At 44.4% G+C, this 13,058-nt stretch overlaps 1 protein-coding gene across 1 annotated transcript in view; it reads left to right on the top strand.

Moving 5' to 3' along the window:
* The window catches only part of DDX47 (DEAD-box helicase 47), a gene marked incomplete at its 5' end in the record, with an annotated part of 247,895 nt that extends 237,345 nt beyond the window's left edge, over positions 1-10,550 (top strand). The window contains one exon of the mRNA XM_018561473.1: positions 10,431-10,550. Within this exon, the coding sequence (XP_018416975.1) occupies positions 10,431-10,550 (120 nt within the window). The remainder of the gene's footprint in view (positions 1-10,430) is intronic.
* Between the last annotated feature and the right edge of the window lie 2,508 nt (positions 10,551-13,058).

The raw sequence follows: 13,058 nt of genomic DNA, 5'->3' as shown, positions 1-13,058 counted from the left end.
GGGTCTAACAAGGCTGGTTAGACCCCACAGTGCCCTGGTGAGACCCCCCACAGGCCTGCTACCCTGGTGAGGCCCCCACAGAGCCCTGGTTTAGCCAGGCCTCTGCGGGGTCTTACCAGGGCTCTGTGGGTAGCACCAGGGTAGCAGGCCTCTGGGGAGTCTCACCAGGGCACTGTGGGGTCTAACCAGCCTTGTTAGACCCCACAGAACCCTAGTGAGACCCCACAGGGCCCTGGTTAAACCAGGGCTCTCACCTGCTCTCCACAGGGCTCTCCAGGCCACCACTCACCAGTACTGTGCTGGCCGTGTGTCGGGGACGGGAGCGTGCAGGACCAGCTGGTGCCGACATAGTCTCCATCTGCTGCTGAAGATAAACTCCGCCCTCCCAGCCAGAGATCCTCGTGTGGTGGATGGGAGGGGTGAGGTCTCTTCTCATTGGCTGGTGGGCAGAGCTCCAGAAAACAGAGTGGATGGACCGTACCGACGATCGAGGAAACGTATGAGCTCTCAACCCTGTCGCTGTCAAACTGGGAGTCTCAGTTTGACAGCGGCAGGGCTAAGAGCTCACAACATTACCTGACTGCGAGCGAGGTGATGTGCCGTTCCGACAGGGCAAACTAGGCGGCCGCGTTTGCAGGCTGACGTGGGTGTATCCAAGACGACCCCAACCGGGCAGTACACCAAAAGAGTCCTCCCAGGGGAGAGGGAGAGGAGCGAGGACCAAACCCTGTGTGGTACTGGGTACGGGTGGCTCGGAGGTGTTTGGAGGACGGGAGTCCCTGTGCGTTTGTGGGGCCTCCATGTGAGGCAGCGTCTAAGTGAACAAGTGACCCAAATCCTGTGTTTCTTTACTCCATACAAGGCTTCCCTATTATTCTATGCCTCCCACCTCTAACTGCTTGACACAGGGTTTGGTCCTCGCTCCTCTCCCTGGGAGGACTGGTTTGGTGTACTGCCTGGTTGGGGGCCGTCTTGGAAACACGCACGGCAGCCTGCTAAATTGATTCTCTCCATCTCCTGAAGAAGCGCCTCTGAGCGCGAAACGTCAATACAAATATTCGCTCCCCCATTCTCAACCATCCTTATTCATGTATCTATTATTCTAATCATGCTATTAATTAACCATCCTATCATGTATTCTTGAATGAGATGTTCATAGGTGGAGTGAGCAAAGCCTATGTCCCTCCACTTTTGAAATAACCCAGATGAATTTTTCAATCATGTATTCAATTAATTTTTCAATCATGTTATGTCTTTCTTGAAATCGGTGGTATAAATGGAGTGAGTGTATAAGGAGACATCAGCCGGTTGTTTTTATTTTTTGTACTGTATGTGAATCAATCTTTTAAAATATTACTAAGATTAAAAATATTCCTGCACATGGGCAGGAAGGTACCAAAACATCAAATTGGACAGGGGGGTTGGGACTACCAACTGTTCCGTACGACCGCGGCGGACCCTGCAAGGACCAGTCACGGACACCTTGCCGATCCCTGCCCATGTGACATCATAATGGCAGTGACAGGTACTCCTTAAAGGAGAACTATGGGGTCAGTGTTTTTCCCCATAGTTCTCCTTAGGGTAACGGGAGGACACAAACTAGCGTCCTCCCGTTAGCCTAAGCTCAGTATACCGCGAGCTACAGCTCGCAGTATACTGAGACGTCGCAGCCGGAGCGGATCCCGACTTAGATGACAGGATCCACCCAGCTGCGTGAGTGACAGCTGGCTCTGCCTATCTAGAGGTAGAGTCAGCTGTACCGGCCCCCTCCCCCGTCCGTTCCGCCAGTCAGCGCTGGCAGATCGGAGAGGGGAATCCAGCCCCTCACCCTGTCACTGCCTGCTCACCTCCCGATCTACTGAGCCGACCTGTGACAGCTGCACATGGAAGCTGCACAATCGTGTCTATGTGTCAGCAGAGGAGACAGTCAGCAGAGGAGACACAGTCTCCTCTGCTGACACATAGACACGATTGTGCAGCTTCCATAGACTTTTTGTTGGGTCCATGGACTTACTTTTTATATCATTATCATGCTGAATTTTGTGAGTATGTTTTTTATCTACCTTTGATCCTGATCTTAATAAATTTGTCTGCACCAGGAAAGGCGCCCCCTGTTTGTGTTTTTTTCCCTCCTGTAATGTTATAATGTCTAAGATTGTGTCTTAGACATTATAATATTATAATTATAATTTCTCTTATGGCAATATTAATATCTAAAAAAAATATGAACTAGATGTGAAATTTCTTGCTAGAATAGCCTTTATAACAAAGTATACTACCTAATAAAATAATTCTTGGATAAATGTGTCCAAGACCCTATATTTCAATATGTTTAATTATTGATAGTTACATATTATACAGTGCTAAAAAAAACTAACAAAACTTTAGTGCAAAATATATAAACGACAAACAAATCTTATGAAAGAAATCCCCAACCATAAAGTGCATAAAAATAAAATACTTAATTTAATTGCTGCACTGATAGGGCTTCATTATACATGTTCGAATGGCACCCATAGATGGCGCTAAAGAGTATAGGAATTTCCTATACTCATCAGTGCCATATAGGGGCACTTGCGCCATGGGAACTTTTATAATAAATCCGAGAATTTGAGAATGCGAGAATTTAATCTATATAAACCTCCCAGAGATGACCAGCTCACTGTGCAGCAATTCAATTCCAAGTGCAAATCCTGTGTAACAATATCATTAGGCAGTTCATATGAGCTCATAAAGTGTCCAGCATCTGAGAAGTCCGTATAACGCTCCCAGAGGGCTGCACCGCTTAGTTCAACAATCCAATTTAAAATGCAAATCCTATGCAGCACGAACATTAAGAAAATTTATATGGGCTCACAATGTGCCCATTTCAAATCAGTGCTCCACACCAGAGAAGGCGTTAACTTCTCTACCGCAGACACCCTTTCCCCATAGAAAGAGCTTCAATGTTGCAAAATGACCTCTTAAAATAATAGTAGATCTTAGCAGGCTTTTATATAAGCCGCCATAGTACAACCAATTTATTAGGAGTAAAAAAGGAACGCCATTAAAGTCACTAATTTTGCACTAAGATGTGTCTGTTTAAAGGAGAACTATGGGGTTAAGTCTTTTCCCCATAGTTCTCCTTAGGGTAATGGGAGGACACAAACTAGCGTCCTCCCGTCACCCTAGGCTCAGTATACCGCGAGCTGTATACCGCGAGCAGCTGCGTGACTGACAGCTGGCAGAGCCAGCTGTACCCGCCCCCTCCCCGTCCGTTCCGCCAGTTGGCACTCACCTCATAGTTCTCCTTTTAATCTCTCCCAGGCTGTGACACTCCATTCCTCTAGTTCCTTGTGTGCAAGCCCCTACCAATGTGTTAAGATGCTTGTAGCCCTGCTCAACACATTTCGTCACACACTGACGTCCTCAGGAGTGTTAACAGCACTGCCAGCAGTAGAGCCTTGGTCATTACTACGGTCTTCTCTCAGCATCCTTTTGTTTGATGATTTAATTTACAAGGATCGGGAATACCCAAATAGGCATTTCACCCTCTAAAGCATCTCACTCAAAACCCTGTGAACAAGAAGCTAGTGTAATTTTCCCCCTCCATGTACCCGCTAGAAGGTTCATTTGGTGCTGCTTGTTTCGCCGCTGGTTTCCCAAAGCTTTGCTTCGAAATTGGACATGGAGACTGGACATTGAGGCTGCAGATGCTGATCCCCAACTTATTTTTTCTGTGGATCAGATGGCTCTAGCCCTCAACTTTGGTGCTTAGTGGTGTTCTGCGGGGCTTACCATCCTGACTGGGGGTCCTCTGCTGGGGATCTTGTTGAAATAGGTCTGTCACGTACCGTAGGGCAGAGCCCCTTGCGCCAGGTCTGGATCCCAGTAGCAGGAAGCAGGTGAAATAACCAGTTCAAATACAAAGTCCAAAGGGGTGAGACGAGCTGTAGTAATGCAGTTACGTGTTCAGGTCAGGCAGCGTAGAATCAGTAGTCCAGAAAACAGTCCGAGGGTCAGGTAGCCGGGAGTCCAAAACTGGGGTAGGAATGCAGGAACAGGGGACGAAGGTGAAGGAACAAACGCTGGGTCTCTGCCAGCAGGGCTTCAGAATAACCTAGCACTGAGCTAGTAGTGTTGAGGTTTTAAAGCCCAGGACTGGAGGCAACGCCCCTGTTCCTGTGGAACCAGAGGTGGAGTTAGGGCAGTGCTCAGAGTATTGCTGAAGGCTTGCATTCCTTTGAAGGAAGGGAGTTTTTCCATGGTGTCAGTTGCTGTGCATGCTAGATCTCTATTTGGGCGTATAGATGTCACACCAGGATTCCTCGCATGTGACACCACTAAGGGAGATGGCTCCTGATGCTGTGACCAGCGCAGCTCCTGAAACGCATGCACGGTGACGCACAGAACCATGCTTCCGAGGCACAGCCACAGCAGAGAATCGCTGGGAACGTGTCTGTGTGTCTCCGCACACTGTGGCTGCCAGGTGAGGGATGCCTCATGGCTGCGGCATGCTTCGGGTAACGGGAGGATCCTGAGTCAGGGGGATTCTGGTCATGGTGCCTCTTCGGTTCTACTTTGCCTGTTCTTGCCTGTCTGGTCAGGGACACTTTTGTTGTACTCTTGTCTAACACACGGTTTCTTAACCAAGGGTGCATGGTCCCTGCTTCTGGATGTTTCTTTCTGGGGCATTTGTTAGAGACAAGAGGACTTGGGCTGGTCCTCTACGGGCCACTCTGACCTTTTGTTGTTTCTCACATTATTGGGATCCTCTGCCAGCGCTAGTGCATGCTTATGTAACTCAGTGGGGTCCACTATTTTCCTCCTCTGAATCCGTTGCTTATCTAATCCTCCTTTTTTTGGTGGTTGGCCTTTGTCTCATGAGACATTGTCCTTAGTGCTGCTTCTTGTCCTTGGAAGGATTTTTCCTTTGTTGCCTGGATGGGGGTTGTGCTATGTGAATGCTTGTTTATTTCTTACAGTCTGTGTTTTCTTTGGAAGTTTGTTTTCTCTGCTGGTCCCCCAGAGGGGAACCAGCTGTTTGCTTCACTATAGTTTGGTGGCTCTGATGGCTGTTATCGTGCTGGGTTGTTGAGATCGGATTATACCTATTTCCGTTGCACTTTGTTCCTCTATCTGGGAGTTTTTTTTCTTCTGGGCTCCCCTGTGTATAGCTGCCTGCCAGGTTTGCATTGTTTATGCTTCTTTTTACCTCACCGGGTTGTGTTAACATGCCCAATTAGCCTGATGGCAGGGTTCTGCATGGTTCCGGCATGCTTGTAACATATTTTGTATAAATGTTACACTTGTCTACTCAGGGCTGTTTGTCTCTTTGGATCATAATTTTTGTGGGCACTCAGTTCCTGTCTGGGAGTTCCATGGGCAGCAGTGTGATGTTACTGCCTGAGGGGGAGTTGTTTTGGATTTTCCCACTTCTCGGTAGCAACTGCTTGGGACGTCCCAAAGGTATCAAGATCTAAAGATCTCAGCTGTGTCCTTCAATGAACAGAGTAGAAAAGAGGATTTTGAACTCACCGTAAAATCCTTTTCTCCGATTTCATTGAAGAACACGGCACTCACCCCTCTTTTTGTTGTCTGTGCCCGGTTATTTTTTTGTATACAGCTTTGTGACTAACTCGGCTACCTCTAGAGGATGGGGGGTTTGGCCACTAGAAGTGTTTTTGTTGTGCCTAGTGTCCTACTCCTAAAGGTGGTGCTACAACCCAACTGTGTCAAGATCTAAATATCTCTGTTGTGTTCTTCAATGAACTCAGAGAAAAGGATTTTACGGTGAGTTAAAAAAAAAATCATATTTTTGTCTTTCCTTCACTGTATGCCAATTTGGCCAGCATCATTCCATCTACTTTCTCTGAGCCCATTTTTTCCTCAGTCCAGTCTGTGACTGGACAGTGAAAGGGGAAGCATCACTATGATGTGCTCATCTCTGTCACTCCTTCATCCTCCTTCTGTCAACAAGTTTTGGGCGAGTAAAATATATTCTTCCCTATTTATTAAACAAATATATACCCTGCACCAATATAAACTAAAACGAAGAGAGCTACAAAGCACTCGCATCCCAGATAGCAAGCAATTGAGCTGCAAGTTTGAAAATGACTTGCTAAACTATTGCAGACTTGCCAAGCTTCACAATTTTGTTACACAATTACAGCAAGTCTGCATTGCAAGTCTCCAGACCAGCGAGTTTGCAGAGCTCTTGCTAAGACCTGCAGGACTCTGGCTGTGGACTTGCCAAGCAAATTTGCTACAAATTCAAAAAGTGTGAACTAGAACTTGTGCTGCAAGTGTTCTGCAAGTCTACAACTTGCCAGGCATATGCGCACCAAGTTAACAAAATTACAATTTCACCCTGCCACAAGTTTGCAGCAAGTTATCCTTGCTATCTGGGATGTAGACCCAAATAAGTGATACTCTGCATGAAACACAATAGGACAATATAGTGCCAAGCTACAATCAAAACAATGGGACTATACACTGAGTGGCCAGATTATTATGACCACCCCATCAGTACTTCGTTGGGCCACCTTTTGCCTTCAATACTGCGGCGATTCTTCTTGGCATTGACTCCACGAGATGTTGAAAGGTGATGCGAGGAATCTGACACCATGCCTGATGAATAGCACTGTCCAGTTCTGTGAGATTTGATGGTTCTGGAACCAACTGCCTGATGGCTCTTTCAACTTCGTCCCACAAATGCTCAATTGGATTGAGATCTGGAGATTGTGGGGGCCACCTAAGCAAGGTAAATTCTCCCTCATGTTCTTGAAACCACTCCTGCACAATACGAGCACCGTGGCATGGCGCATTGTCTTGTTTGAAGAAGCGATCTCCATTGGGATACGCCATCAACATGATAGGATGAACTTGATCAGCAACGATACTTTGGTATGTTGTGCTATTCAGACGTTGTTCCACACGAATTAAAGGGCCCAAATCATGCCAGGAAAACATGCCCCAAACCATAACACTGCCCCCACCAGCTTGAAGGATTGTACTCATGCATGTGGGGTGCATGCTTTCATGCTGTTTCCGTCAAATTCTCACTCTGCCATCTGCATGATACAACTGGAAACGTGATTCATCGGACCACATGACTTTTTTTCCAATGCTCGACTGTCCAATCCTTGTGTTCCTGTGCGAATTGGAGACGGTTTATCTTGTTAACTGCAGACAGCAAAGGTGTTCGAACAGGCCTTCAGCTTCCATATCCCATACGATGCAGTGTACAGCGTACAGTGCGTTCAGATATCATTTGAGAGGATCCCTGATTAAGATCTGCAGTAATTTGATGCACTGTTGCCCTTCTGTTGTCTTGTACCAGTCTTGCCACTCTCCTTTCTGCCCTAACATTGACTAGTCGCTGACGGCCACAATTCGCACGTTCAGACCCAGATTTTCGGCTGACAGTGCAGTCTTTAAACACTTTAACGGGCGGACGGCAAGAGGTTAAAAATACTTAGAGTATGCAGTGATAGAGCCCAAAGAAAACACAGCTCGAACTGTGAGCTCTTCCGAGCTGCTTCACCTCCATTCATTACCACGTCTGAGAACTCCGCCCCAAGGCACTTTTCATCAATCAAGACCTCATTAGGGGAAATTCTCTGGACTTGGGCAAACAGCCTGTATGAGTCAGAGAATGAGACGCACAGACAGTTTTTTAATTTTTTTTATAGCAGTCAGCCCTTGCTACACAATATTATGATTAGCGTGCACAGCTCGCTTTGTTGCATACCTGTGTGTCCCACAGAACTGGCATGTACCGCTCTTTCTATAGCGTGATTGGCCAGCACAATCCCCCCTGCTTTTTGATTGGCCAGTGGGTGGAGTTAGAGAATACCCTACCGTTCTGCTCCCATCACACTGGGTAGGCGGGTTTTGATTCGGTCGCATATTGTATTCCTGTGGTAACCTGAAATGCTTTCCTTTTAATTGGCTGACATGTTTCCTTGACAAAATGCTTCTACATGATTGGCTGTGGGGTTCTTTTTCTGCACATGAGGACTGGTCTCTGATGGGCTCCGAAGAGGGGGCGTTGCTCCGGAAACACGTTAGCCTAGGGCTGTGTTTGCTGTTTAACTGGCATTCCAGTCAGCTGGATGCTCACACATGGATTCAGTGTGTAGAACATGTGGAATTTGGCTAAACTCCCAGTCCTGTGTCATGGATCTCTATAGAAAGCCTGTATACAAAAGAGTTTGTGAGTATCTTTTCTACTTTGGTTTTATATGAATAAAGGGATACTTCACAAGGGAAGGTGCTCTTTCTGGGTTCTATTTTCAGATACATAATCAGTAAAGTTTTCCCTAACTGATGAGGTGCTGCCCCCTAGGGGTACGATTTCTATGTTGTGGTCCATAGCAATGGCTCCTTGTGGTGGATGAGCAATGATTTTTTGTGAGTTGTACACTAGGTGTTCTAGGATTTTGGAACTAAAGAGGAACAGGGAGATGGGTTTTCTGTTTTAGACTGGTGCAAATCCTTTTGAGTATGGGGCTTACCAGTGCATATTTTAGAGGGGGAGAGTTGAAAAATGTTAGAGCATAGGACAGAGTAAGAGGGTCACTTGAGTAGTTGAGGGAATCTACCTCCGTAGTGATGGGGCCAAAAGAGGAAAGTAGACTGCCTGACTCCCGGTTCCTGAGTTGACATTCTCCAGTGACTGGATAGTTCTCTACACCCATATCCCTGCTGATTCATGGCATTCTAACACCCCACCCCTTTTTTTTTTTCTTTATACTTTTTTTTTTCTTCTTTTGTGAGTTATAGACATGGCATACTTACAAGTGGTCACTTCTCAATTCAAACTGATTTATTGGTCTCTCTGGCCGCACATGCAGCTTGTTCTTACATTTGCCTGTGCCTTTGACGTCTATGCCTCTTCAGTGTGCTATGTGTACTGTATATTCTATTGGAGTATAGCTTCCTTTACTGCACTGTTCATTTTCCTGGAAAATTAAAATTTAGTCTTAGACTTAGTTTTTTGGTTAAAATGCCGTTGTAGTTTTAGTCGACTAAATATCCAGTAGATTTAGTCCACTAAATCTAATGAGTTTAAAGTGTAATGCATTATTTAACCCCTTCATGACTGAGCTTGTTTTTGTTTCTGTTCGTAAATGACTGACACACTTTTGACATTTTTGCTGTGTGATTCTTCCACGTCAGTAATATACCTTCTTACAAAGTGCACCCACACATATTATATATTGTTTTTTAGAGGACAGATAGACACACATATGTGATATAAATATATAGCCCTAACGCCTCACTTAGGACAAATACAAATTAAAAAAAGAGGAAAAAACGTAAAAAAAAACTTTTTTTCCCAGTTTTGATTTGTAGTATTTTTTTTTAACAAAACCAGCACAGCTAAAACAAAAATGCAATACATACATTCATTTATTTGTCCCTTATTTTTAATTTTTTTACACTTTTCACTTTTTTTAAATTTATTTACACTTTTCACTTTTTTTATACTGACAAATTTTATTTATTTAATTATATCAGGCAGTCATTGTGAATTAATCTCACTATTACTGCTTGATAAATTAATACATTTTTTTTTATTATCAGGCTGCTTCAAACTTCAGAACAGCCGATAATAAGTTAGTGACACTGATCCTGCAACAGTTCAGGATTCAGCTGTCAGTGAATGTTTCAGAAAACTTAAACATTCTACTTTCAAGAATAGATACATTATGTGTCTAATACATAACATTTTGTATCTATTCTTGAAAGTCAAAAGATAAAAAAAAAAAAAAGCCAGTATAGCTTGAGAGAGATATCTCTCGATCTATACGAGCTGTCAGAATGCCGGCAAAAGCCGACATGTGTGTCTGCTTTGCTCCCAGAAGTAGGATGGGGGAGGCTTATTGGATAAGGCTTGCATTCATAATCATGAGGCAGCTAAAACAGAACTAGCCTTATGACTAAACGTTCAGTGCAAAATGCATCAAGGCATTCTGGACTACCAGTAATATGTGCAACTGCTTAAACATAAATCTCCTGGACTCTTGAAGTGCTGTGTGAACCCTGAGATTCTTTATTTAAAAAAATGTGTGTCCCTTCTCTTCCTGACCAGGTGACACCTTGGGTATAACTGTGTGCAGACCTCTTTAAAGTGCTTTTGCCATATACATTGTTTGTAGAACACACTGGTCATTTGTTTCCAGTCCACAAAAAGAATGGGTTATATTTTATGAGAGGTTTGTTTGCGTTGTTAATGATATCAGTTAGCTGTGGTAACATATGGCTGTGTAGTATGGCTATCATAAATCATGACTGACTTTTACACATTGCCTAGTTTTGTTTAAATCAGCTGTTAGTCAAAAGATAATTATACTGTCATTTTTGTGTTTTCAGTTCTAAAACATTAATGGATATTCTTCAGTATTTGTAGACCTACTAAAATCAAACTCTTATGTTTATTCAAGGAGTTACGAGAACATTGTGAAAAGAAAAAGCGTGTACGGGCACAGGAAGAAGATGCAGAAGGCACTTTTGGAGTAAGAAAAAAAATTGCTGGAGGAAAATTGAAAAAGAAAGTTCACTGACTGGGAAAATGAACTAATAGTTTTAATGTGCTAGCAAAAGTAAACTTTGCATAGGTGTTAAATAAATGTATTAAAATAAAATATATTAGTAGATGTGTGTGTGTGTGTGTGTGTCAGTTATGTGATGAAAATGTGAAAATTCACTTATAAGATGTAACTCTTCTGCTTTTCTTCAGTATTTTTATTATTTCCAAAGAAGCAAAATGACTATGTGCACCAACATTGGCACTAAAAACAGTACATAGGGTTTGCGTAGTGTTAGCAACATTTTCAGTATGGTATGTCATTACAGATTCACTAACACAAGTTCAAAAGTTATACCTTTTGGTTTACAAACAATGCAAAGAAAAGGAGAATGAGGGGTGGGGGGCCAGATGAACAGGTGATGGGGAAGGTCAAGGGGCTATAGGGGTTTTCAATCCCAGATGGGCCCACCGGCCGTTGCAAAACCTAGTCCCAGCTTAGGTACCCATGGCCCTATGTAGGGAGCAGCCACAGTAGTGTGTGGTCAAAACCCTGAGGTAGGTATTTGTTTATGCAAGGTCACGAAACCTTTAATATATTTAGCAATCCACTATCAATATAAAGTACAGATGTGTCTTGCTGCCCTCCTTACCGGTTTGTAGTTTAATATGTAGTCCAGGTGGGTGCTTGTAATGACCACAGATCACATAGAATTCAAGAATGTCACCACCAGCACACCAAAGGTTAAGTGAAATCAGTCCATTTAATGACAAGACAATGTCATCCATATACATTTTTGAGAATGTCGGAACTATTGGGGCAAAAAGGAATCAATTTAAAGGCTTATACATATTATTTTACATATTTTTATATGGTCATCTAGGAAGCCATTTTGTCTGTCTGTCATGAGGTGAATGCATGTTCATTCTTCCTAGTTGAAGACTCTTACAGAAAATTTGAAGGGCCTTACCACATATACATTCCCAGGTAGTAAATTGTGAGGCCCAGACAACCAACACAAGATAAGCACTGTACATGGTGCCAGACGGTGTTATAATGAGATTGATGCTGCCACAGAATAGACCACCGTATTATATTTATGGTTTTGTCCAAGGTCTAGGTCAGAGGTTATCTTTAAGGAATAATATTGGCATTATAGGCAAGTCCAAAATTGTTGTACAGTCCAATAGTGACCCCTTTAGGTGATTGCAAGGATGAGGTACATAGTAAAATGAGGCCCCATTTGACGTATTATGCAAAAGACAAATCCACACCCACATTCTTTGGGGGATAAAAGTTTGGAACAGGAGATTGAAAGGGAAATCCAAAAGAAAAAGCAGAAAGGAAGTACATACCAAGGGTAAAGGACGGAAGCTGATGACGGCTGACCAAGGGAACTGAACTAAAGAGAACCTGACCATCACATTCCTCCAATGATACGAAGCTGACATCTCTCAGACAAAGATTTGGCAATTTTTGGTAAAGTATACATTTCTATCTTTCTGTGGGCAAATTGACTAGCCTATATATCTAACTAAACCATTTAGTCCTCGTAGCATATAGATTGAATTGAGATAATTTTAAACTGCAGTATAAATTATCTTTCAATCTTGGGGAGAAAAACACAAATATGTATAAGCTCCTGGAAGCTGATTTTAGTTTCTAGTCAATGGTCTTGGATAGTGTTGGCTTATAGCCAGTCCTATGCATGGTGTCACAAATTTTGCCCATGTGCTGTTAAAGTAGAATTGGAGCTTGAGGATATCTGTTGTCTGAGATAAATCACGTGTCAAATCTGCACATTTAATTTCCTTATTCTGTGAGCTACTAAGAAGCTACTCATTGCATTTAAAAAGTGATTTCAGGTGGCCAAGCGGTGGAGCTGTAAAGACGCTCGTGTTCAGAGCTCTGCTCCCTGGCGCACCAGCTAAAGCAGACTGACTGCATTAGACCCTACCTGATCCTCATGTCTAGAGGTCGGAAGACGTCCCGAACCGGTAAGAAGTCGTACCGGCGCACGATCCCCGGGTATTTTACGCCGGCAGCCCCGAGTCCCGCTGCGGCCTCCCCACAGCACATGGAGCCGAGCGGCCATATTGCGCCGCACGCGGTGGATATCTCCAGTCCAAGGTGGCTGACTCAGGGGAGATCCTCCCCTACCTCTGCAATGTCGGAGCCAAATGCATCCCCGCGGCTGAAACGGACTATATCCCCTGTACCAGATGGGACACCGCACATGTCCCCAGAGCTGGCTTCAATACTGGGGAAGATCTCAGGGCAGTGCTGCAGTCCCTGGCCACTAAAGAGGACATTAACCACCTCGCCCAGAGGGTGGAGGGCACGCTGCGCAAGGAGATAGCAGGGGTAGTTCAGACGGTCTCCCATCTAGAGGAAAGGGTCACGGCTTCTGAAACCTTGCACACAGCGCTGGCTGAACGTGTTGCGGCCCTCGAATCTGCCGCGGGGACGCAGGGCCGGGCCTATGCACTACTCTATCTTAAGGTGGACGACGGCGAAAATAGGAACCGCCGCAATAACATTCGT

Source organism: Nanorana parkeri, unplaced genomic scaffold (assembly GCF_000935625.1).
Source record: "Nanorana parkeri isolate BGI_ZX_2015 unplaced genomic scaffold, ASM93562v1 scaffold526, whole genome shotgun sequence".
Taxonomy (NCBI): domain Eukaryota; kingdom Metazoa; phylum Chordata; class Amphibia; order Anura; family Dicroglossidae; genus Nanorana; species Nanorana parkeri.
This window is presented reverse-complemented; position numbering and strand designations above follow the sequence as displayed.